Raw genomic sequence first — 26108 nt, 5'->3', positions numbered from 1 at the left:
CCACCTCTGACCCTCACACTCAACGCAACAAAGACAGTATTTGACAGATGAAGACAATAAGGAGCAAGAAGAATCTTTAGAAAAATATTATTTTTTATTCATTATAAGAGCAATTAACGTGCACAATGTACAAGTTTCAACAAAAACATAATCGATACATTTCAAAAGGAATGTGTTCACTATGTAGAAAACAACAGCGTAGACGGACAGACGACACTTGAGTGAGCTCGGGCCTTCAGTTCAGATTACTTCAGCTTCAGTCATGATATGCTCAGCCGGCTCTTCAGCGACAAGTACTGCAGAGAAGAAAGAAAACAAAACAAGCGGCAAAACAATCGTTTGTTTTCTGCCAGGTTAAATCTTTAATATAAGGTTGCGTGATCTTACTCCCAGTACTCCCGATTTCTAATGCTATGAGTTTCTGTGCACAACTTCACTTTCAAATCAACACGAGGGTGCATCAATAAACCCTGCTTTCACCCGAGGTTCACTTCAGGTTTACATCGACTCGTCGTTGTGCACATTACTCCACTGGTTGGCACCTTTCCCGCCCTCTGGAGCGGCAGGGTTCTTCTTGGAAGCAGTGAGGAAGGATTCACGAGGACATTTCGTTTTGTTCAAAATGAAGTAGAGCTTTCAGTTGGTCCACAGCCTGATTGTAAAGTGTGCAGGCAGGCACAGATTTATGCACTTAATACACAAGTCGGACTGAAGGGGAAACAGGATGCTGAATCATAGACACGCAATCAGTGCCTGTACCAAGGAGAAGCTGCAAACAGTGATCATTATTCCATTACTCATATTTATCATGTAGGAGGCATTTTAATGCTATTTAGGGCTGATTATACAGGTAGCCAAATAAATCCAGTCTTTCAGCAGGACACTGCCTGCCACTGCTGAATAAATGTGAGGAAACACTAATTCTTTCTCTTCCGCCGTCTTACCTTCTTCCTGCTGCCAATGGCCTGTTGGAGCCACAGCAGCTCCATGGTCAGGTTGTTCCTATGGAGACGCAGAGCCTCAGGGGTTCTGGACACCTCCTGCACAGAGCCATGCTGCTGGGGACCTGAAGGAGGGACGGTGATTTCAAAATGACTGCTTTTCAATGTAGGAAACAAGTCAAAATGATGTTTGACACTTTTCTTGGTTCCTTATAAGTGAAACACCTATGATTGGTTGAAATACAACACAGCTTCTCTAAGACTTAGTCTAAGCTCTCAGCATGATGCAATCTTGTATTTCTGCAAGAAAAAGAAAAAACTAGGTGTACAATCATTGTGTGTACAGCTCTTACCTTTCTGAGAGTCACCGTAGTTTGTGTCCAGCTCCAAACTGCTCCAGGCAGTGGTTGAGTCTCCTGTGTTCTCCATCACTTCTCCGTCTTTATCTCTTTCTACGCTTGGTCTCTGTCCCTCCTCGTCCCCCCCGACTGTGCTGCTGGGGACAGACTCCTTAGTAAAGGAGGCATGTCCTTTGGTTTGTGAGACATCTCTCTCAGCTTCTATCTTCTCCAGCAGGACATGATGATCTCCATCCTCTAATGATGATGATAGTCTCTGTAGACTCTCACAGATATGTGGTCCAGCTGAGTTGCAGACTCGTAGAAGCGGTCCGTCCTGCAGAGCAAGAGAAAAGCATGAGAAAGTACCGAGGTTATGGTTAAATCAAACTCTCATCATAACAGCAAAAACTTACTTACAGTGTCTGTAAAATGGGGGGTGGGAATGATAGTTGTCTCCCTCCACTCTAAATGGACCAAACCTCCATCAAGCTCTTTCACGATGTCTTCAAAGTCCGCTCGTGCACCCTGGACTTCACGTCTCACCAAGTATCCGCGTGCACACGCCTTAAACGGAGAAGAGAGTTAAAGTAACCATGGAAACGACGCACGATACTTCAACAACTAACGTTAGCCGTTTCACAGCTAACTTACCAACAAGAAAGCAACAACACAAAAAAGTCGACGGAAATAACCGCAAAGACAGAAAAAAAGCAATCAACTTGACGGTTTGCCTCTTAAAAGATCTAAATAAGCGGCGTCTTTACCTGAAAAAAGGTAAGTTTCTTCTCCAGCTCGCTTCTCTCCATTGCTATGGTAACGTGACAGCGGAGCGCGGGAAACGAACTCAAATTTTTTACTTTATTTCCGGGTCAGGATTAAAAAACTAAAACGCCTCTTTGTATAATTTAAAATAATGTTCTGACATGTTGAGTTCCGCGCGTGTTATTTGTCATGGAGAAATATACAATGACAATCACTACAATCAACAAAAATTGTGAAAAATTACCGATACTACTCCGAAATAAAACCGTTGTTTCATAAGGCGTGTTTTATTTTGGAAAATCCAGGAGGAAGTGACGTACTGTCTATGGTTTGTGTGCCAGTTTGTTATGCTGCTACTTTGTAACATGGCACTTTTTCTCAAATTTTTTTACCAAGACGGATGAATTATGAGTGGTGTTTCAAATCAGAGGACTTTGTTCCAGACTTGGGGTGCAAACGCTCCTCAAAACAATGTTCAACCGAAAAAAGATGGAACAAAAGCCGCTGGACGGCGTAAAACGACCCCAAACAACACTTCACAGGTAGCCACTACACATCCTCCTCGAAACCCTCTGTGGACCCAGTTTGGGCAGGAGTCCGGCTCGACGTCAGAGGACCCTAAACCAGGGTTTGCAGATGAAGACGACGACGATGACTTGATGTTGGTCGCTGTTTACGAAGCTGAAAAAAGCCTGGAACTTGATCATGCAAACTTTGAATATGACAGCAATGCAAGGACAGACAATCAGGGACAGACAAGCAAGGCCACTGCCCTCTCTCCCACGCCTCCAGGTGGACACACATATCCTGACTTTCCTGGATTTGACAGCTCCTCTGCTAAAGTCTGGATTTACCCCACCAACTATCCTCTCAGGGAGTACCAGCTGAAGATATCAGAGGCTGCCCTGTTTCAAAACTCACTGGTATGTCTCCCCACTGGTCTGGGAAAGACTTTCATAGCCTCTGTGGTTATGTACAACTTCTACCGCTGGTATCCATCGGGGAAGATTGTATTCATGGCTCCCACCAAACCTTTGGTGGCACAACAGATCGAGGCCTGTTATAAAGTGATGGGGATCCCCCAGGCGCACATGGCCGAACTGACAGGTAACAAGCTTGACCTCATATAAAACACAAATCCAACATCTTTTCTCTATGAGGCCTTAAAAATAAGAGCTCATCCCTTTATTTGCAGGGAGCACAGCAGCAAAGCAGAGGCAGGAGGTGTGGAGGACCAAGCGGGTCTTCTTCCTCACCCCTCAGGTCATGATGAACGATCTGTCGAGACAGAGCTGCCCGGCTCAGCAGATCAAGTGTGTGATTATCGATGAAGCCCACAAAGCGCTGGGCAACCATGCCTACTGTCAGGTACAGACACAGTCATACACTGCAGTCGTATATCACTCTCAAAGGGGGACACATTATGAAAAATGCACAGGTTTTTAAACATACAGTTACATGTGGGTGACCTGAGTGTCGATCAACCCACCCAAAAACTTGAAATAAATCCACCCAGTCCTTTGTTTGTGGTCTGCATAAGTCTAACCAAAATGCTCCCCTTCAAATTTTCTCCGTTTGTGACATCACAACTTGGATTCTGTTAAGAAAAGTTTCATTTAGAGCACAGGGGACAGTTTGAAAAGGTGAAAAGTGGGGATAATGTGTCCTCTTTAAATAAAGTAAAAGGCAGGGTTGATAAGTGAACAAACCATAGGCGGCAATGCTGCAAATCAATCTGCATTATTGTATGATTTCCCTCAATTTTATGGTTGTTTTTTTATATGAAAATAAATACTTGATTGATATAACAATAGGTCAACATAATAATGAATTACATGCCAATGTAATGCAGTGGTTCTGGTTTACTTGTGCTTTCAAGCAGGTTTTCTATAATAACACCTATGACTGTTTGTTCATTGCATGCACAATCCAGCGTGCTAACCGTGTCCTTCATCTGCTCTTCTTCTTCTTGATACTTCCCGCAGGTCATCAGACAGCTTGCTAGCCAAACCCTGCAGTTTCGCATTTTGGCTCTGAGTGCAACACCAGGGGGAGATACGAAGGTACAAAAGATACAAACAAAAGTTTTTTCTCTAGTCGCATGTAACATAAAAATAAGTAACTTTTCATTTTCTTATCATTTAATCTAATTGCATCTTTCTTCTCTTACTCCTGCTCCTCCAGTCGGTGCAGTCAGTGATCTCTAACTTGCTCATCTCCCACATCGAGCTGCGATCAGAAGAGAGTCCGGACATCCAGGCCCATTCTCACCAGCGAAACGTGGAGAAGGTGGTGGTTCCCCTGGGAGAGACCCTTTCTTCTCAGCAGGCACGCTACCTTCAGGTAAGCACAAGGCATTTGCGTCACATTCAACTTTAACTCCACCCAGGCTTTCATGTTTTTATACAAAGAAACGTCTGACATAGCAAGCTTCAATTAGAGGACGTTATGAAAGTCACTTTTCTATATAATGAGTCAAGCAGCGAGTCAGCAAAACAGGCACATTCAAACGGGTTGGTTTAGTGTGAAAACGTTTCCCTTATGTCAGTGTTTGATTTCTCCTGTTGTCACATTTGCAGAGCGTCAGTCGCTCATCTTTGAGGTGCTTTGCTGCCACCTTCTGGTTTTAGTTTGCTCGCTTCTGCTGAAAAGAAAGCCTCAGCTTTAACCCTTCCCTCAGCATCACATGCCTTCCCTCTTGCTGTGCAGTTCATACTAGGTCAGTTAACATTACATGGATTGATTTCTCTTGAAAGCAGCATCCTGTCACCCTTGGTGGTCGGGCTTTTTCAATGCTGGATGGCTGCATGGGCCTGGATTATTAACAGACCCTTCAGGCTCTCTCCCTGTCACGAGCTGGCTCACTGTCTGTGTGTATTGTTCAGTGAATGTGCAGCTGCACTTCATCTCCCCTGGTTGGAATGTGACATCTATCATTTAAATGTAAGACATCTTTTTTTTTTTTTAAGTCTTCTCTTCCGTCCCTTACGCTCTGTTTTTGCACACTTGGTAATAGTAGAGCCTTTCGTGTTAGTTGTTCACATTCACCTCGCATTATCTCGTTGACCGCATGGCGTCTGCAGCCTTCCTGTCACACACCATTTCCCAATGCCCTCCCTTAATCTGACCAGACGGCACACAAAGTAGACACAACACTGTACTCAGGTGTGAAATGAGCACGGCTGCAGTCATTCAGGCAGGAAAAAAAAAGCAAAAAAAATGACTGTTGAGAAAATCATAAAAATGAACCAGTCATGCATGTTTCTTTTTAATTCTCGGTGGGAGGCCTCGGTGGTGTGCTTTTCTTTCAATTTTGGGCCAATTGGATCACAGACATAAGAGAGTATTCACCCACTCAACTACCAAAATAGCCTCCTGTTTTCCCTGCTCTCAGCTTTGTGATTTTGGTTGTGCATGGATGGAGCTTTTATAAATTATGTGTGAAAGTCGGTAAGCATCTAGGCCACAGTGTCCAAAACACATCAGTCCTAAAAAATATACACTGTGCTGTTTTGTTATGTTAACTGATGTTTTTATTTACGACTTGGGTTGTTGTGGCATTCTGTGTAAATTAAAAGCAGTTTACACACAAAAAAAAAACAATCCGTCATTTTTTTAGAAAAAAACAAAAAACCCCAAAACAAAACAAAAAAGAACATTTTTTTTAGACGACAGTGCACACAACGTATAAGCACACAATGCTAAAACACACTTCCCTGTTTTAATGTATAGATTATGTGTACCTCTGGCAGGGCGAGATGTCCTCACGATCACTTCCTCCACATGATTGTATCTGCACACAGACACTGTATAGTGATACACTGTGATGTATGTGTGACCCTATTGTGAGAGCTCATCAGGTTACCACGCTCCAGTAACTGAGCACCAGCTCTTGTCGTGAAGTGGAATATGCTGTACATTTCAGAACATGCTAGGGTGTGACCTCTTTTGTCAGCTACATTCGATACCAGCACGAGGGAGCAGCGCCCTGTTTGGTGGATACACACACGCTAGAGTGTTGTTTTTCATTACGGCTCGACCAATATGAGATTTTTGCAGCAGATATCGATGTTGGGGAAGGAAAAAAATCAGATTGCGATATATCGTCTGATATCTTTCTTCGATCTGGAGAGATAGATCTACAGATTTATTGTGTTGATCCCTCATCAATTTACTGTGTAAGAAGAGAAAGTCAGTAAGTGTGCATTGACCTGCATCACAGCTCTTCAATCTGTAGAGTGAGGATGCTTGTTGTAATTTATATAGCGCCCCCTGCTGGTGACAGAAAAGTGATAGTGTAACACATAGACTGTAAAAGTGTAACGCAATGAAACTGAAATGAAAAGCGTTTTGACTGGTGAATAAATGTAGTGATATCGGCACAGGTCACTATTGCACTGTGGAAGGAAGCCTTCCTTAACAGACAGGTTTCTGATTCGAGCTGAGGTTGTATTCTATCCAGATGGTTTAAAAATAAGAGGAGAAGGAGGTGGGGTGGGGTGAAGGGGGGTTTTCACTTTGTTTTAAAGCTGATGTCTTGTCTGCATAAAGAATGAGACCGGGAGTACCACTGCATTTTTTTTTTTGCTTAAATCTTGCCAGAGGCTCCAGGAGGAAAAACAAAGAGTGGTTTTAGAAATGATTTGAATAACATGTTCTGGATCAGACTAGTTTTGACTAACGGCTCAGGTCTAAGTCGTATCATTATTGGAACAGACAGTCATCAGCCGGATTGTTCTGTAGCTTTTACAGACTGATGTAAGATATGTATTAAATATAGACGGATCATATTCAGGTTTTAAATTGACGGCTGTAAAATTAAATATTAGAGCGCCTTAAGTACTTTTGTAATCTCCTCTTAACGAACAGGAGCTCACGGCAGAGTAGAAGTGGTTCTTTCTCCTGCTGGTGAAACCTGTGGAGCTGACTGGTAAGGTGTTGCGTTAAAAAGCCTGAGTGTCGTTCTTTCTCGGGGTTGAGTCATCAGCAGAGCGTGGCCTTCTGTTCCCACTGCTCGCGTGTACGACTCTGTACTTCTGTGTTTCCTATATCAAGGCAGCGCTCTCAGTTTAACATCCTCTGTGGTGAGTTTGTGTTTAGCTCTGAAGAGGGAGGGGCTCTCCTCATGCGTGTGTGTGTGTCTCCTCTTCAGGTTCTTCCTCTCACAGTCCAAAGACATGCTCGTTCGGTTCACTGGTGACGTTCAGATGTGAGTGTGGCTGCTTGTCTGTCTCTACATGTCAGCCCTGTGATTGACAGCAGAACTACCCACTAAATGATATTAAATAACTACGTAGATGTATTAACAATGAGCGCACGCTTATTGTTCTTAAAGTCTATGACGAGTGTGCAAGCCTGGTGATTTATTCGGCATTGCTCCGACCAGAAATACGTGATTTAAGATCATGTGACGCTGACAGGACCAGCTTCATTACTTCATGTCAGAGTAGTACGAGTATGTGGTATGAAGTTTCTATTGATGATGTGGTTGACAAGTAATAGCAGTACGTCCTGTATAAGAGACGCATGCCCTTATTAAAATCACACCCAGTCACACCGAGTTGTTGTTTGTGGATCATGATCACTGTCACTTTTCTTTAGCCTCTCCAAAATGAGAGAGAGAGTTTATTTTTCCTCGGCTGGTTTCAGGGAGAAACACAACCTGGCACCTCGGACATTTAAATACCTCGTTCTCCTTTTCCATTGGGGACCAAGACCTGGAACATTAGCTCTACAACCTGCGTAAAGAGGGGCGGGTTTATAGGTCAAGCATGTGCATTTAGATTGGACTATAACAGAGTTATACAACTTTTTACTGAAGCGGCCATCACATAACAAAGGAACAAAAAGGAATACAGATGAACCACGTCCGGGGTGACTGAGATTTTATTTTAAAATATAGTGAAGATATACACATACATACTTCTTTCGCTCTGCATTAATAGACTCTCTTTAGATTGGTGATAAAACATTACAAACAGTTTTTAACTAGAACAGAATTCAGCTTTCTTCTATTAAAAAAAAAAAAAAAAAGAGAGAGAGAGAGAGTATGATCACAGAAGAGAGATTCTCTGCGCTCCGTCTTTTCTTGGATGCATTGCCGCTACTCAGCGACTCAACGAGTGAATGCTCACTAACTGACATTGACACAGAGTAGCAGGTAGAAAAAGCATGAAAAGGAGGTACAAAGGTAACGATTCCTGTGTGTGTGTGTCTGTGTGTGTGCGTGTGTGAACAGACTGGAAAGATGAGGAATGCATTGATTGGAATATATTCTTCCAGACAGACGGATGTGTGTAATATCTTATTTAATGATTGTCATTCAGCAGTAAAATCCGGGAGTTTTTTCCGACAGAGGTTTATAGACAAGTGGCAGCTGTTATTACCTGTTCCTGTTACTCTACATTCATGCACACACACCTGGCAACATGTCGTGTTCATAGGTGTTTGTTTCCTAAATTCAGGCTTTGTTCAGTCTGCGTGACAAATTCCTCTCTCAGACTGCATGACAGATCTCCTTCCTGCGACCGGGCCGTCTACAGATCGTATCTGGAAGAAATTGAAGCTGGAGCGCGTGAAGAAGCACCTCCGCTCCACCAGTCAGTCCTCGTACGGACGCCTGTCTCGTTACCACAGCAACTCATTGGTGATGTCTGGATCCGATCTCACTAAAAACCCTGTGTAGACAGCCTGCCCGTGCGCTCTAAATTGAGCAACAAATCAGATTTTGTTTTCAGTCTGAACAAAGCCTAAGTGTCACCTATTGTGTTTAGCTTATTGATTGGGAAAGCCACATGATTTGAAATGGATGTTGTAGGTTGATTGAGTTGTGTTGCACATCCCCCCCTCCCTTACCCACCATGTCAGCTACTTGACTGGGTTAGGTTAGAAGCCAAGGAGCTGTAAGAACTAGCTTGTTAACTGTTGTATAGTCTCGCATATATTGCACTTATTGTTGAAACAAAGTAATTATGCAGTGCCACATGGATCACATCGACTTTGAACACATAGTGAAGGATGTAGTCCAGATTGGAAGAAAACAGCGGATCAACATTGACGTGAAATCACCTCAGCAAAGCACAAGAATTACTGAAATTATTAGTTTTTTTTTTTCCTGTTGTGCGTTGACTTTCACCCCACAAGACAGAAACACTGTAGCTGTGCAACATGACAGGAAGGGAGCATATAGATAAGGCTGCATGTTCACCTGCTCCTGCTGCGGCGAGACAGGCTGTTGCACTTTTCTGACACCAATCAAAGGTCACTATGTTCACGAAGCACTGAGAGATAAAACATTTTAACTTTCATAACGAAGAGGGCGACGCGGGCAGGGTGAGATTCTGTAGATGGAGATGAATGCTATGCTTGTCTTCAGCATCAGCTTGTGTCTGTGAGAGCCGCAGCTCAGTTCTCATGGGTGAAACGAGGATGCATCTTTTAATGAGCGTGGATGAAAATTAGATGAGAGTAAAGCTAAGGGCAGAATTTGTGTCTGATCTGGAGTGTGAGGGAGGGAGGGGGGGTGGGGCTTGGTGGTCATTGCAGGTGGACGTGGCGACTAACAAAGATGTTGCACCTGAGGCTGTAGCTGAGCTGCGGCAGTGTTAAGGGAGTCTTTAATGAGGCTCAAGGGTCATAAGATAGGATGCTGCTTAATCCTCTGGTCCATTAGGGTCGTTCCAGGAACCAGATCTCGTTCTGCCGGTTGCTGTGAGCCGGGTTGGTGTAGCCGGCCACGATGAATGAGTCGTTGACGCACATGCCCGGGGAGTCCAGCAGCTCAGCCATGGTGCTGATCTGATCAATGATGGTCACTTCATTGGTGGGACCGGTGAAGGGCCTGGAAGAAGCAGGGAGTGGTGCGTTGGTAAATTGATTAAAACAATCACTGGTTGTCTTGAGTGCTCAAAAGAGTTAATTAAAAGCATTGCGTCTGTCCTTTTTAGTTTTACTCTCCACCGACCTTGTGTAAACAGTAGTGGCAGGCCAGAGCTCTATGACGATTTCGTTGTCAGTCGGCTGTGGGGGCTGGGCCTGATGATAATCAGGAAGGAAATAGGCCACGGTGACATCATGGGACATCGCAGAATGGGTCTCATTGGTGCGCACCACTGTGACGATGGGCAGCGTCATGCCCAGGTAGTCGCCTACAGATGTGACAAGCAGATGGTCAAATATCCTCTATACGTGAGACTGAGCTTAAAAGAATGGAGGGAAGAATTGAGAAAGAAAAAAGGCTGTAAATTGAGTGTTAAATGGTCCCATGCTTTCTTGCTTACCTAAGGAGTTCTGCTGGCAGATGTATCTCATTATCCTCATAAAACCATAGCAGATGCTCTGTTCATAAGTGTCCTCACGCATTGTTATACAAGCCCAGCGGCCCTTTTGGTATTGACGTTTCTCGTACAGCAGCTCCCCACACTGAAAAAAACCCAAAACGAGCACAAATGACGAAAGACAAGACAACAACTGAGTTACAAATTTAGGTTCTCATGACACTGTGTCAAATTGAATTAAGGCTTCTTATGAAACTCTCGTCTGTAACATTTGGTTTTGTAACTTCAGAAAGTCGATGAGGATGCCAGCAAATGTTCTGACTGGAAAGCTAAAATGCTGTCTAGAAAATGTGTAAAAAAACAACAACAAAAAACTTCCCACACAACCTCTGCTGCTTACAATCATTCAGGGTGTCTGTTTGGTTTTTTTTCGGCTCACATTTACAAAAAGGGAGATGTTGTGCTATCATTGGTGAATCTCTGTCTGTCCCGTTTGAACGGATACTTTCTCAGTATATTTTCCTTTATTTGTGAGTCCACCTCAGTTTACCACAGAGCTTCCAACTGGTAATGTAGACCTGAAATAGTGATCCAAATAATACAAGAGATAACCAGTGCACTCGAAGTAGATTAGCAACAAGTAATTCAGAGTATAGCAACATTTAATCAAGTCCATTTATGACAGGAGCTATACACCTCTACCTGTTCTATTCCCCTGAGTGCCTTGTGTTCATTACATGTTGTCTTTCCCACTTTCTCAGTTGACGTCTTTAATGGGAAATCAGTGCGAATTAACGGGCGAAAGTTTTAAGCACTGCCACCTTATGGTCAGAGTTTAAAACAACTCAAAAAGTAACCTTTACGAGCGTTCTCGGCACGCTATCACGACACATTAAAATTGTGATGCTAGAGTAACGGTTAGTCTGCTCGCTGTGTACGTGCCGTCTCTAAGAATAGGGTGCTATGTCCTTTGTTTCACCGCTGCCTCCCGCCAACTTCTTTGAACTAATTAACTTGAGTTAATCCAATTAGCCCTGTTTATTTATATGTTCCTCTAAGGAGTTTATACGGCTTACTGTATTGGATTTTACACACCATCTAATGGAAATAATAGCATGTCCTCACAGATCTGTATATGATCATATTGTGATGCACTTCATGTTCTTTATTTGACATTGTGCCGTCCATGTGAGATTCATTCATTCAGACGCTCTTTTTATGTTTGCTGCTGCTCTGCTCTGAATAGGTGGTCATGTAAGGGTACATGTGCTGTTCAGATCTCTGGAGCAAAAACATGGGTCCACATGAATCTAGGTCAGCAAACCATTTAATATTTGTTAGCGTTCACAAAAGGACATGAAACGAGATGGGATAAAGAGTGGATGAGGAGTGCGGAGAGGGTACTGATGATTCGTCAGGGTGGAAGAAGTAATCGTCTGATAGATACCTTCTCTTTGCGTCCGAGGAGAGTGAAGGGGATGAGTTGTCTCTGGCTGCGTCCTTGGTTGTTGGTGGTCAGCTGTTGAATGGGCTCTGCCATATCTGTCAACAGGCAAACACGACGAGGTGAGTTCAAACTGTGGTCCGCAACAGAAGTGTATTTTTTTAGAAGACTGCAGACCAAAGAACTTCCCTGTCTCTAAAGCATCCTTCCCCCCCGAACAAAAAAAACCAGATTGTTTTCTTGATGCGCTGCGTGTTGAGCCTTCATTGAGGCCATTTAAGTTTATTAGAGCACAAACTGCCTGTGACCTCATATTATCACAGTACAAAAACTACATACCAGACACATGTCACATCATATCTACACTCTGCAGTGAAGTCTGATCTCTACCAAATATTGTCAACTCCAGTAATCTGCTGGCAGGCGGGGTTGGTAGTTTGTTTGAGAAAAGGATGCCAGATGGGCAGAGCGCAGTGCCAGGATGTCGCAGAGAGTAATGTTTATTGGAGCTGATGGAGAGAACACTGACTAACGCTGCCTAAGGCCAGATATAGACTGGAATTAACAGAGAGGAACTCCAGCAGGAGCCAACTTTTTTTTTTTTTTTTAAATGTAACCTATAAAGAAATCTTTAAACTTCAACAGTGTCAATGTTTTGATCATTCAATTAGCTGCTTTTTTTTTTTTTTTTTTCAAACGCACTCACGACACAACTTTTACCAACCTCAGTATCTGAACCTGGTTCATCCTGGTTAAATGTGCGAGTCGTTTAAGGTGAACTCATTGTGTCAATAGCACTGAGGACAACTGGGTCAGCAGGACCTGCTGTATTTCGGTGATCAATCATTTGACAACAGACTTAGCTGCTGATTGGTGAGCGTGTTGACAGTGTGGCTATCTCATGAAATCAAGGTTACACTGTAATTAACTGATTACAATGAGGAGTGGCACGGCATGGATAATGATCATGTTTGACAGGAAAATATCACCTGCCAGTTTTATGGAGCGCCGCTCAAACTGGGTTATCAACACATACAGGCACACACCCTGGAAAAAACTCATTCCGTTTCCATGGCAGCATCAGGTGCTCAGTGTTGACGCAGGACAGCCAAGACTGAGCACACTATGAACACACACACACACACACGCTTGTTTTTTTTTTTTTTTCACCTGAGCTTTCTGATCAATATGAGCTGTAGTTACGTACCACTTTCAGTCTGGCTTCTTTCCCACTAACCTCAATGTTCTTTAAAAAAAAAATCATTGTTCAAACATCATTTTAAGATGGCCTTTCTGTAATCTGTTCTTTGACTGTGCTCCACGTGAGGTTCCCCATCTTCCCTTTCATAAGACAGCTCAGTCGCACTCTGCAGCGTCGGAGCGTCCTTCCAACAGCTTTCCAAAAACACAGCCAGGGAGTCGGACCGGCCTGCAACACTTGGAGGGGCGGTATACATGGAAATGTGTTCATTCAAACCTTTTATTTATTCTCACAAAATGGACACTGAGGTTTCGCTCATTTCCAGAGCTGTCGAAATTACAAGCCCATTAAAACAAGCGAAACACAACAAACACTCCGAATCAGCGAGAAAACCCCCCCCCCCACAGAGATCAATGAAAAGCAGTTCGACTCTGAAACAAAGAAAGTTCTTACATTCTAGTGTTCATCAATCCGGTTCAAACACACACAATGAGAAAATGTCAGCAGTGTCACATCAGATTATTGTGGAAAGATGAGCTTGCATTTCTGTGAGATATGTTCTTTTTGGCAGGAGAAGACTTTTTTTTTTAAATCAGTTTTATTAAGCTTCTCGGCCGTTCTGAGCGTCTGAATATTTATGAAGAGAGATAAAGACCAGATGAGTTCACTTTTGTTTTCCCTGACGTAAAGCTATAAAACACATATCTACCTTCTGTATAACTTAAGTAATATGCTCGGGGTCCTGGAAGTATGAGTAGTTGGGGGAGGCGGGGGGGCTTTCTCTTAAAGCGTTTTATGTTTTCAGATCGTCGTCACACTGAACTGCTCTTCTGTACGTTTTGCCGCCGGTGTTCGAGATGACTGCTGACAGTGTATGTCGATATACACTATATGTTGAGGTGAATGCTAAGGAGTCCATCTGCCAAAGTGAAGGAGGGAGGAGGGGGGGTTCAGGCAGAAAAAGTTTGGGCACCACTGACCTAGACGATCTTCGCGTGTCTTCGAGTTGACGGTATCTGCTCCTCTGACCTCATGAAAATCAAAGATGGTGGACATGGGGTTCTTTAGAATAGTTTGGAGAACAACATAGAGGTCATGAAATAAAAACAGGTCTAGGTGGGCCTGAAGCGTTTGTGTTCACCGCCATCCACTGTTTGCAGCAAGTCACAATGACACTTGTTGCCATGGATACCATTCAGACAGAAATAGAACAGTATCTCCATATGACTTTTTAATGTAAATGTTTTGGCAGCAAAGGTACAACTACGGTGTTCAGACACTGTCGTTTAAGCCAACATTAACTAATTAAACAGATCCAGCTGCTGGCTTATCAGAGCTCCCACCTCACCGCTCTTCTTCCCACTCCATCTCAATTAGAGCAAAGAAGTTTAACATGGCCTTGGCCTGTGTACTTACAGTAACCGCCACAGTACTGTAGCCCAGGATTTAGCCAGAGCCTCTGTACCAGTACAGGCAAGGTAACTAATCCCCCCCGCTGAGTCAGTCAAAGCTCAAGCAAGCGGTTTTGAACTAAGTCCTCAATTAGTGGGAGGAGAGCATGCCAGTCTGTGTTACTGGATTCACAGTGGGCAACCTGCTCGATGACAAATCGCCCAATCCGGGGGTTTTAAACTCGGGCTCAGGACACACGAAGCGATTGGGGAGTCCAAACAAATGTACTCGTCACCAGATTGTGTTTGTTTTTCTTCACACTATTTTCTGATAATTCAAGTTTCTTTTCTTCGCCTGTCGAATATCTAAAAAGTCTGTTGGCCGACTTTGTGGACATGATCACGACTTACAGGTAATCAAGCGAGCGCTTCATTTAAAGGAAACGCACGCGGCAAAAGAAAGAAGCACAAGCTGAGCTGGTGAAGAAGGCTCACTGTGCGTTTACTGTTTTATGAACTGCAGTGAGGAGTTAGATATTTGACATAGCATTTTATTGCTGTGAAGAGGAAATTAAACAGTTTAATGTCAAAGTTTAACTCGCGTCAATGGGTGCATTGTTCTGGTCTTTGTAACCCAGATTGGTGATTAGCAGTAACCAGAAGGATTCCAGATTTCAAAACAAACAGAGTTGTTGTTGTTCCCAGCCTTCTTCTGGATTTACACGTCAACAAAAGTAAAGCAAAAAAAAAAAAAAAAAACACTCAGGTTTTTCTGATTATTGTTCGTGTGGTAACAGAATTTGCCGGTAGACCCTTGGTGACATCAGCGGCTAAAGTCAAGATAGTGGATTGGTCAATTGGATTACCTTTTTTAGTTCAGGGGTCACAAAGCGCTCGAGTGTCCTGTCTGCATTTCTGACGTCTCACAGCAAATGGATGCACGTACATGCAAATACCAGCTAGTGAGTATTAGAAGCAGTTAAGTGTTTATTATATAAAAGCAGAATCAGATTTAACGGCCACGAACGCTCAGAAACACGAGGAATCTGTCCTCTGTAACTGTGCTCTCAATGTACAAGTACAACAGTTAATAACATATATAAAGCAATGAATCTTATTTACAAGGCCAAGACAATGGTGAGTAGTGCAATAATGACGATGGATATAATATGCATGAGGTAGGAGGAGTTTTTACAGTATTTACATTCAAGGTGTACACAACAATATTACAGAGATTACTTGTTGTTTTAAATAGTCGACATACATTCACAGGGTTAAGATTAGCGGTACTTTACAGCGACAGGTCTGACGCTCTGTGACTGTTTGGCGTTCATCACAGTGACAGCCTGATGGACGAGACTAAGGTTACCAGCACCCGTCGTTATTCGTTAAGCTACCCTCCACATCTCCCAGGAAAAAAAACAAAAAAACAGCCATCCAATAGGGGATACAGGTTTGTCATGAAATCGTAAATAGAGTCACACTTGGTCCACAATAAGGCACTTTGTAAACCTCTCAAAATACAGAACAAACCGCGCCATTCCCCCCCCCCTCTACAACAACCTTTACTCCTGCTGTAATACCTCGATCGTTTTCTTTCCATCGTGTCCACCATACACTCCTTCATGGCTCACAGTATTAACACCACCATTTAGACTCAAGTAGTGCAGACTGGATCTGAACCTTAACTGTGCCTTACAAACATTTATTTTCCAGACTGAGGACATGAAATACAAACCTTTTTTTTTTTTCCTAACACCTCCTGCTTTCTGGGAAACGGCATAAAGTGCGCCAGAGGATTTTCCCAGTTGAATCGACTTATGGAAATATTTATGCCATCGACAACAGACCCTCATTCCAACAAAAAGGATACTTGGGTGGTTAGCTATCGATTCAGTGAAAAGACAAAAAAACACTAGCAGTATGTAACCAGATTTCAAAGACGCACAGCCACTAAAATAATCCTCTTAACATTATTTGTTCTTTTTTTTATTATTATTCCTCATCTTTTAGGGATCAACCTAAATCCTAGGAAGTCACAGGAGCCTGTTGCAGTCGCTTGTTGTTACTGTCTTATAATAGTTTGTGCATTTAAATAACAACGGGTATTAATACTAGTAACCTTAGTTCAACTTTAAAGCATGCATTGCTTGAGAAATATTCAGTAATAGTTGGAAGGAGAGCAGGGCGATGTTTCCCCCAACTGGAACTGGTTCATCTGTTTGCCTCGCTGGAATCTAGGTCAATGTACACGGAAATATCCAATGAGGAAGTTTAGTCAAAGTACAGTCACTGAAGTCAAACAGGTCTTATAGTTGCACTTTTAATGAAACTTCACCTGTGAGTTAATATTCACACAAAAAAAACAGAATACTGTGACATGCGGATGTGGCTCAAACTCCACTTATATTTTAAGCATTTTTTGTTAGCACGCTTTAACTAAGTGTTTCACACAGCATGGCTGACTTGTTTTTTTTCGTCTTGGTTATTATTGTGATTTTTTTTTGGTTTTGTTATTGTTTTACCTTGAGCAACTTCCACTTGGTGTCCCCTCGCCACGTCCTGCCAGTAATGCAGCAGTCGGTCTTGGTTCTCGTCGTCCTCCATAGTTTCTCCCTCTTCTTCGAGGCTGCCATTGCCCGAGTCTGACAGCTGGTCCTCCGAGAAAGACTCCAGGTCCTCGAGCGTGATCATCCCGTGTTGCTCGGGCCCGCTCCGGTCACCGCCACCACCGCCATTCATTTGACAGCCACCTCGGTCCATTTCTGAGCCCGAGACTTAAACCTACCGACTGGAAATGACTAAAAGATTGACCAATAATAAGTCTAAAAAAAATGCTAAAATGAATTACGAATCTTCGCTAAGTCTGCGCTTCGTTTTAATGTTCTTCTGGGGAGTCGCGCGACATACGTTACTTTCTGGTCAACAAACCGCTCATCATCACGAAGCTCCCCTCCAGATATTTAGCCATATTCATACTCACAACGTCTTATAGCTTTTTTAATAAGCCATAATCCTTCGACGGTTGCACTTTTTTTGATCGACCAAAAAAAAAAAAAACACACAACAAGAAAAGAAGTCGCCTTCTTCGCCTGCGCGAAGCCGACTGACGCCTCCCTCTTTGTAGCCGGAGGTGAACGATGTTTACAGGACGTGAGGGCGGACCACGTGACGCTGCGGGCACCACAGCCCCTCCCCTTCCTGCTGGCCAAGACGATCAGCGGGCAGTACCCGAGATCTCCACCAGGGTACACACATGCATACTAGGATGAGACAATCTTTAAACGACAAGCACAACAACAACAAGAGGGTTGACGTCAGTGTCAGTGCTCCACATCTCAGCTGTAGTGTTTTTAGGGTGCTTTGGTTGTATTTATTTTCATAATTCTACCTCTGATATGTGAACATAAGGGATCATTTGTTCTGTGCTGTCGCCTATGAGCTGCAGTTAATGGTTATTATGGTCAGAAGTTCACGTTTAGTTTATTTTTCTACTTTAATTGTTTACCATTAGAACTAAACAAAAAAAAATGTCCTCATGGTACAAGGTGAGAGATAAAAGTACTAATTAAACCATTACCCAGTGGTCAACAATGAAGAGACAGAACATATTATGCACATAGAACATCTTTTAATGGTCCAAAGGTGACTTCTAACACTAAAAATATTGTTTTTTAATTTCACAATAGCTTTTTAAGCTAATTTACTTTCTGTAAAAGAATCAAAAGTTTCCAGTTTTTTTATTAAATAAATGATATTTACATAATATTAAACTTTTTTTTAAAAACTAAGTTAAAAAATATAAATTGCCAACTAAATAAATACATAATAATAATAATGTAATAAAAATAAAATAAAAAATATTATAATAAATAAGTGCATAAATTGCCATCCCTGGAAAATTGTTTTTCTGATCCTTGAATTTACCAAAATTGTCATCATATAGCAGTATCCGTTCCTGAGAGTTTGGCTGTGAATCACTTAGGATTAGACACAAGTGCTTCTTTTGCCATTGTTACAGCTTTAATTGATGTATTAGCTACAGCATGTGTTTAACAGTGCCCTAAGATACATCTGTATGCAGGATCCTTTAAGAAATGGATGAGTGTTGGAGCAGAGCACGTAGTGTGTTTGTGCATCACAGACTTTAGTGTTGCACGTATCTTTGCACATGACTCACTTTATTAAAGTCTCATGAATACGATACACTGCAGGTTCCAGATAAGAGAGCCAGACAAAGAGTGATGAGGATGTAATAAAAAAATGATCTGTGCATCTTGTTTCTTGTTGGGTTTTTTTTTTGTCAGGATTTCATTATTTTGTGGACGTTGATTTGGGACACAAAAATATACTCCCTGTCAAGGATAAAACACAGATTTTGAATTTGTGGGCTATGAGGACAGACTAAGCAGGATTTCCTTTGAACTGTGTCACTGCAACAGCCAGCCACCATGTTGCACCCTTCAACACGCACGTAGAGAAGAGATTATATAATCCTCTGTGTGTGTGGGAGTCACCATGTCAATACACACACTCAGAGATACACGCATCCTACAAATACGCTGCATGGATCTAATAGGCCCCCCTGCTTGGCTGTACACTCATCATCTAAAATAATTTCTTTGCTTGTTTTTTTTTTTTTTTTCTGGTCTTCTTTTTTCCCCCCAATTATCATCACATCCACACAGGAACTCATTTAGATTTATAATAACCAAAAAATAACAAAACAAAACAAACAGCTTTGCAGCGAGGATAGTTTTATCTATTTCTCAGATTAACCATATTGATGTTACCACACATTAATTAATCATAGCAAATAGTCATTCTCTCCTTATATATGTCCTCAAGTGATGACAGAGCGAGCATCAACTTGCACACACGTCCTCCAATTTGTCATTTGGCACATCTCTCCTCTCCTCAGTCCTCCGTCATTTGTCAATTCATTATATCAAACACTTATTGGTTACAAGTTTGGTCACAGTGGAGGGAATTGAAAAACGTGTTTTTGGAGGAGTGTGGGACTTTTGATTGAAGAAATACAGACGTAGAATCATGACAGTATAATTTAAATATGATCACAATTACAGCCCTCTTTAAAGGTATTGGGCTGTTGCAAATAATAATACTGAAAGCAAGCATAACTGCAACTACAGTGACATTGTCTCTTTCTGCACATTGAATCAATTCACTCCACATTTCAACTAGACAAAAAAAGCAACCTCGCTAATCTGGTTCAGTGTAATCTCATAATCTGGTCCTGACCACTAACAGCACATTCCCTTATTGAATTCCACCTGTCAATTAACTAGAGAGAGAGGGGAAGGGGGGAGATTGAGTCTTGTAAGCAGCTGGTGGTCCTTTTGTGTCAGTGCTGTCATACATGCACATTAGGTTTAGTGAATGCACTGCACAAGGTTGAAGGTGCAAAGACTTTGTTTCAAAATCAAATCTTCTTTGCGGCACTGTTCCTGAATCACTCTCTGAAAAGAGCTATTGACTGTAGTGATTTTTACAATCTCAAATTTGATTAGTTGTGCAAGATGGAAAACCAGGAGTCATTCTATGGTTAGCAAATAAGTATGCAAAAATGTCATGGCAATGGCAGGTTTGAACCACACCTCAAGACGTTTGATAAACTGTATTATTGTAATTATTTCAGCCGTGCCTCTCAAACCTAACAACTACCAATATTCAGAAATACAAAAATCTGCTACCACCAAAGAAGGATTCATACTAGCAAGTTTTAAAGTCTGCATCATGTTTTTACTTCAAGGTTTTACAGTAAAGGTCGTAATCCAGAAGGACCTCTCTCAACTCACATTAATGTAAACCCATTCAATGGAAATGTTAAGTCACAATATGTGTACAACCACACATAATAGCTTGTCCTCGCTGGCCTTTGGTAACATCTGTCGCTGATGGTCAACGATAAGGTTGAAGTAGGCCATTAGCAGAATCGCCTTTGGATTCACTGTAGAAACTCGAGTTTCTCTTCATTTACAGACCCTCTTATGTAACCAAGCTGGATTCACATAACAATCATTCCATCTTTATTTGTATAATCATAATAATGATATTACATTGTATTTGTTTGATGGCGCCTTTAAAGTCACTCAAGGTCACCTCACATATGATAAAAACATAAAATAACGACATCACAGAATATTAAAACCAAACATTGAAGTAAAACGACAAAAGACAAGTGTAGTGCACGATGACCAATCAGAGGGAGTATGCCAATTTGAACAGGTGGGTTTTTGAGTTTGGATTTGAAGGTTGTCAACTCCCCCTCAAACAGTTTAGGAACTCCTAGGAAGATATGCTGGTCCATACCTGTGCCAGACGAAAGCTTTAAGCAAAAAGCAAAGTGACTGGTGGATGATTCCAAAGGAGAGGAGCCTGATAGCCAAAGCTCTACCTGCCACCGTACATTTAGTGACAGCAGACCTGAAATTTTGGGAAGCGTAAAGTTCTAGAAGCGTAATACGGCACCATTAGCTCTAAGATGGTGCCTGGCCATTATGAGCTTTGTAAGTGAGAAGAAGGATTTTAAATCATTTTGTAGATTAACATTTTGGACCAGCTGAAGAGTCTTTGGAGACTTACTAGGGCAGCCTGATTAAAGAGAATTACAATAATCCAACCTGGTGGTGACGAATGAATGAACTAGTTTTTCTGCTTGGTCTTGCAGCAGGATGTGACTGATTTTAGATGATATTAGGAAGGTGAAAATACCGTGGGATTTTATTGATACTTGTTTTCTGTGGGAGTTGATCTGCACTCAGTTTAGCCCATCTCAAACGTCGTGCAGACAATGTACTTGGGGAGTCGAAAGAATTCTGAGTGAAGTTGCGGTAAAGGTTTCGGATGTTTGTGTTCATGCATGCGGCTCGCCCAAAAAGAAAATTGTTAGGAAGTTTTGGGAGCTCCGTGCAAGAGGGAAACCTTCACGACTGCATTCGTTTTCTCATCCATCTGCTTCATCCTTTCCCTGTATCCAGAGCTGTGTTTCCTCTCATCCCATCACCAGGCCATCCATTTTCTACGTCTAATGATCTGAGAATTAATCTTTTGTACAAGAGCTTTGCCATAAATGAAATACACATCACATATGTATTACACACAGTACATGTTTAAGAACAAACCCTGGACATGTATGCATTTACATACTCATTGGGAGCATTAGCCACCATAACACTAAGCTCTTGATCTTCAGATATCCATTTACGGTTATCAGACCCTACATGGTTCGTCTTATTGAGGAAGCCATTCAGAAGGCAGAGAAGCTGTACAATCAGCTCAGATCTAAACAGTCCGTTGTCAGGAGAAGAGAAGGAACACAAAAGGCGCACTTACATCAATATTGTATAATAATAAAAGAGAGTTCTGTTATTGAATAGATATCTAAAATGTATGAATCTGTTGTTTGGAATGATGTATTTGTCTTTTAAAGCTTCAGTTTCCGCTGTTTCGAAACATACTTTGTCTAATATTTACAACTCTTTTTGACCTTCTTAGGAAAACCAGACCAAAAGAATAAAGACTATTTCTTCATGGGTTATTTTTTGAATGCCTGAAACGGCTGCCATGTGGTAGGTAGATGCCCAACGAGTAATCAACCTCCTGAAACATCGTTCGAATTAAAGCTTCACTGTGGTTGGTGCAGTGTCGCGCTGTAGCCTCACAGCGAGAGGATTCCAGGTGACTTTGGCTTTATCCCTCTAATGACAGAAATGACTTGTAAAAATGAGCCTATCAGTGGTGGTCTTGATTTTAAAATCTGGAATCCTCCAAGTCCTTGGCAGAGACATGACCGAGTAACGATGCTTTCGATTTTTGAGATGAGACCTTCAAAAAGTGGTCTCAAGGCGAGGACCTTTTGTGAGTTCTCCAACACTACATTAGAGCTCCTGTTTTCTTCTCCGTATTCTTTAAGTCATGTCGTAGCAGTAAAATTGGTAAACAATCCATTTATCGCCATGTGCAATAAAATAAAATACAACATAGCCATATTTGTGATGATGTCTTGGTGTTCTCTGCGTTTCTTCTGGTTTTTGAAGGATGCTTTTTTTTTTTTTTTTTTGGGCCCTTCATTTTCTCAATAAATCCTCTTCAGCAGTAACCCGTTAAGTCTCTGTTATCCTGGTCGAGTCATATCATATGTGATGAAGAACAATCCCATCCAGATGGAGCGGCTCTGTCCGCCGCTCTGATGGCGAGAGATCGCTGCTACTTGATACGGCTGTTGATGTTTTCTGAGAGGTCAGTGGAATTAGAGGTTGTGCTTTAACCTTTCTTTTTTGTCTTTGTACGCCCGTGTAAAGCACACTCAGATGTTACCTCAGAGAAGCAGGCTGAGGCTTGGCAGAACAGAAGGGCCTGCCCAGTTTCTAATAGAAGAGAAAAACAACTATTTGTATATATATGATAAAAGTATGACGACCAGAAATACGAGATTTGTAATAATTTTAGTCAACATGATTTGGACCATCGTATTACAATTAAAGCTTGTTTCCACCTCACGAAACGAGCACTATTTACAGATTAAAACAGCTCACCTCCTTATTATCTCTTACAAAATCTGTGTTTCTAGCCAACCTCTCCTCAGAGCAGTTCCCTTTTGTGCTGTTCATGTGTCAGAGCAGCACTTTCACGCAGCTGAAATTGGAGTTGTAATGACTCGGCTGGCCGTAATCTGCGGTCGTGACGGCGAATAGGTTTTTTTTTATTTTTTAAATTGTCTGTTTGAAAAATGGCTGCCATCTCCTGTCCCATTATACGGAAATTAGGACAGGAGAAAGAAAGAATCCAAACAGATTTCAGCGTCATTATGTGTTGACTTCTATTCAGTCTGGGAAAAGTGGTTTACCATGTGAAGGAACATTAAGGTATCACGAAGTGTTCACAGCCAACATGTTTGTACCTGGCTTGTGTGTGCGTGTGTATTTGTGAGCGTGCACTTCCCAGTGTTATGTGAGCAGTCAGTATAAAGCATTACTCCTTTCCACAGGAAATGGACTATTATCAATGACCTGCGTCTGTGTCTGTTACGTGTTCTGTCAGGTTCTGGAGAAATTCATGTCTCGACTGGTCCAGAACCGGGTGATGGCACAGAAAGACCTGCGGACTCTCGGCAAGTTCCAGCTCATCCTCGCCAGGGATCAGTTCCGCAAGAACCCGCCGCCGCACATCAAGGCACTGACCTCCTCTTTCATTCCCACTTAATCAAACAAGTATTATAATGCTTCTTGCATAAGCAGTGCAAAAATATGTGTTTGGAACAGTCGGTACATATTTCATCCATTAATGCAAAAGTATGTGATTCAAACTCTTGGCCCTGGGCTCACATGCTCTCCTGCTCTCTCTGCACAGGGTCCGCAGCAGGGAATGCTTGAGGGAGACTTTGCCCTTTGCATCAGCCTGTACCACGGCTACGAGCTGCTGATGCAGATGGGTCTCCGATCGCTCTTCTTTTACATCCAGGGAATCATGGACGGATCCAGTGGTCAGTCAACTTACCTGCAGGCTCTCACATTATTTCGCTGCACTTTAAGCATCCACAATTTGATTTTTAATGAATGAGAAGCGTCATCACAAACACTTCTTTACTTATTACCTTTCCATATCTCAGGCTGTCCATCAGTCCTCCTGAGTGTTGGGTAACTTAACCTGTGTTTTCATGTTTTATTTGGTTCAGAGAAAGCCAGGGCCAGAAATGAGCTGCAGAGGACTCCCATCTTCATGGACCTTTACAATGAGATGAAAACCACATTTGTGAAGCCATCTGCTGGTACCTAAGCCCTCACTCACACTGTATAAATCACATTTCTCAGCCTGCCTTATGTAGATGGTTAACAAATTTAAATTTGGTCTCAACATGCTACCTCCTCAATTCAAATGTGGGACTGTGAATGTATGTAACTAGAAGACTAACATGCTCATCCATGTGCATTTCCAGGTCCGGATGAGCCATTTATCTACAGTCACCCCAAGCTGGAGAAACTGGAGGGGGTGGTGTTGCAGCACTTCAAACTGTGGGCTGAGAACTCAGCCGACAGTAATGGTGATTTACTGATTTGAGCAAAGCTCTGACTCATGCATGCAGTGGTTACTCTCAGTGAAATCTCTTAAGATTCTCACTACAGTAAAAAGAAAACAACTCGCAGTGTGTTGAAGCATCTGAAGCTGGTTGCTTTACCTTTACCAAACAGAGTTTTAATTGTGTGATGTTTAAGGCCTCTTGACTGGTTTTAGGTGATGAAAACATTGGGAATCTATGTCATAATTCAACAGACTTCAAAGTGAATTCCTAAATATTTTTCTCCTGAAGTTATTTTCGTTATATTTGAAGCGGATTACAGAACAAAGCATTCCACTTTACGAGTCGAACAGCCATGCTATCTGTTTGAGAACCGTAAGAAAACGGGTGCTCGTGGTTATTTATGGACTCTCTGTCTCTCCTCTGTCTCATTCATGGCAAGGTTCAGGTCCTCAGGAAGTAAGCACGCGTGTAATGATCTTTTCATCGTTCCGTGAGAGTGTACAGGAGATCGCGGCCATGTTGAACCAACATGCTCCCCTGATACGGGTCATGACTTTTATGGGCCAAGCCTCAGCGGGGAAGGGAGTCAAAGGCTTCACCCAAAAGGAACAACTGGAGGTATGAAACTTCATGGCTTTTAAGTTTGTTTATCGAGTGCAGATTAAAAGTTAGATACACCCAGTTTATATAGGGAAGTATATTAATATAAAAACTCATTTTCCCTTCATGACATCACAAAGGGCAGTAACCCCTCCCCCAAGTGGGGGACACTCCCACAGCTAGGTGTTTGCTTGCCCTCTGAGTCTGCCTTCTGAACTGTAAACAATAGGACATGAAGCAAGACAGCCTGAGCAACCCAAGCTTTTCCAGAGAGGGGGAGTGGTCAGACACGGCTCATTTACATATTTAAAGTTACAGACACAGAAACAGCCTCTTCTGAGCAGGGTTGAAATAGAGGGGTTTATAGACAGGATCAGATTGGATTTAAAACAAGACACTTCACACACATGTTTTGAGGAACTATGAGTATCATTTATACCAGTTAAAGAGGAGGAGAATATGTGACATTTAAACTGAAGATTGTATTATTAACATCCCACCAACATGAAATTGTATGTATTTGTTAACATATATAACGGCTGTGATTTAAATACTTTGGCAAGTTCATCTCTGAAAATGACTCTTCAGACACTGGGTTCATTATCTGCTGAATGAAAAAAAAATGCAGGATTTGCACCTAAATGTGAATGTACATTATGTCATGTAATGCGTCAACTACTATATATAGACCATATGACTCCTATGTTACATAACGAGCATCTCCTTTGCAACGTGGACTCACCGACCTGGATGAAGGAGACATGTATTTATGTCTCATTCATATTGATAAGTAGAAATTTAGAGGAACATGTGATTGTGTTTATAGTGTTGTTTCTGCTGCGTTAAAGGTGGTGAACAGGTTTCGTACGGGAGGCTTCAACACGCTGGTGTCCACCTGCGTCGGGGAGGAGGGGCTGGATATCGGAGAGGTGGATCTTATCGTTTGCTTCGATGCACAGAAGAACCCCATCCGCCTGGTGCAGCGGATGGGCCGCACTGGACGTAAGCGACAGGGACGCATAGTTGTCATCTTAGCTGAGGGACGTGAGGAGAGGGTGAGTGTCATCAGCAGATGCGAGACCACCTAGGACCCCTGAATTAAAAGAGAAG

General features: G+C 42.2%; 3 protein-coding genes across 9 annotated transcripts in view; 1 reads left to right on the top strand and 2 right to left on the bottom strand.

Moving 5' to 3' along the window:
• Positions 1-75: 75 nt before the first annotated feature.
• Positions 76-2190, bottom strand: iqcc (IQ motif containing C). Its single transcript, XM_079370329.1, has 5 exons — positions 2047-2190; positions 1700-1846; positions 1295-1616; positions 945-1066; positions 76-296 (listed from the first exon to the last, which is right to left on the bottom strand). The coding sequence occupies exons 1-5, from the start codon at positions 2086-2088 to the stop codon at positions 261-263; spliced, it is 669 nt and encodes a 222-aa protein (XP_079226455.1). The 5' UTR covers positions 2089-2190; the 3' UTR covers positions 76-260.
• A 256-nt stretch (positions 2191-2446) lies between these two features.
• fancm (FA complementation group M) overlaps positions 2447-26108 on the top strand; it is a 41366-nt gene continuing 17704 nt past the window's right edge. For 2 of the 5 annotated variants that reach the window (XM_079370308.1, XM_079370306.1), the window contains exons 1-10: positions 2447-3151; positions 3240-3412; positions 4030-4107; positions 4229-4387; positions 23420-23551; positions 23729-23861; positions 24054-24146; positions 24315-24419; positions 24844-25016; positions 25847-26053. In XM_079370308.1, coding sequence (XP_079226434.1) covers positions 2452-3151; positions 3240-3412; positions 4030-4107; positions 4229-4387; positions 23420-23551; positions 23729-23861; positions 24054-24146; positions 24315-24419; positions 24844-25016; positions 25847-26053 — 1953 coding nt within the window. In that variant the 5' untranslated portion in view covers positions 2447-2451. Of the gene's footprint in view, positions 3152-3239; positions 3413-4029; positions 4108-4228; positions 4388-14003; positions 15319-23419; positions 23552-23728; positions 23862-24053; positions 24147-24314; positions 24420-24837; positions 25017-25846; positions 26054-26108 lie in introns of those variants that run through there. The other 3 variants (XM_079370307.1, XM_079370305.1, XM_079370309.1) reach the window with 2 other exon arrangements.
• Positions 7913-17530, bottom strand: soul3 (heme-binding protein soul3). Of its 3 annotated transcripts, none has more exons than XM_079370327.1 (6): positions 17340-17530; positions 16882-17157; positions 11768-11862; positions 10324-10465; positions 10008-10191; positions 7913-9884 (listed from the first exon to the last, which is right to left on the bottom strand). In XM_079370327.1, the coding sequence occupies exons 2-6, from the start codon at positions 17117-17119 to the stop codon at positions 9713-9715; spliced, it is 831 nt and encodes a 276-aa protein (XP_079226453.1). In that variant the 5' UTR covers positions 17120-17157; positions 17340-17530; the 3' UTR covers positions 7913-9712. The 3 variants fall into 3 exon arrangements, with proteins under 3 accessions (XP_079226453.1, XP_079226454.1, XP_079226452.1); XM_079370328.1 differs by lacking the exon at positions 17340-17530 and adding an exon at positions 13946-13994 and having other exon boundaries at positions 16882-17136; XM_079370326.1 differs by having other exon boundaries at positions 16882-17529.

The sequence above is a fragment of the Symphodus melops genome, assembly GCF_947650265.1.
Source record: "Symphodus melops genome assembly, chromosome: 19".
NCBI lineage: Eukaryota > Metazoa > Chordata > Actinopteri > Labriformes > Labridae > Symphodus > Symphodus melops.
The sequence above is the reverse complement of the archived record's forward strand: the minus strand, read 5'-3'. Positions and strand labels throughout refer to the sequence as shown.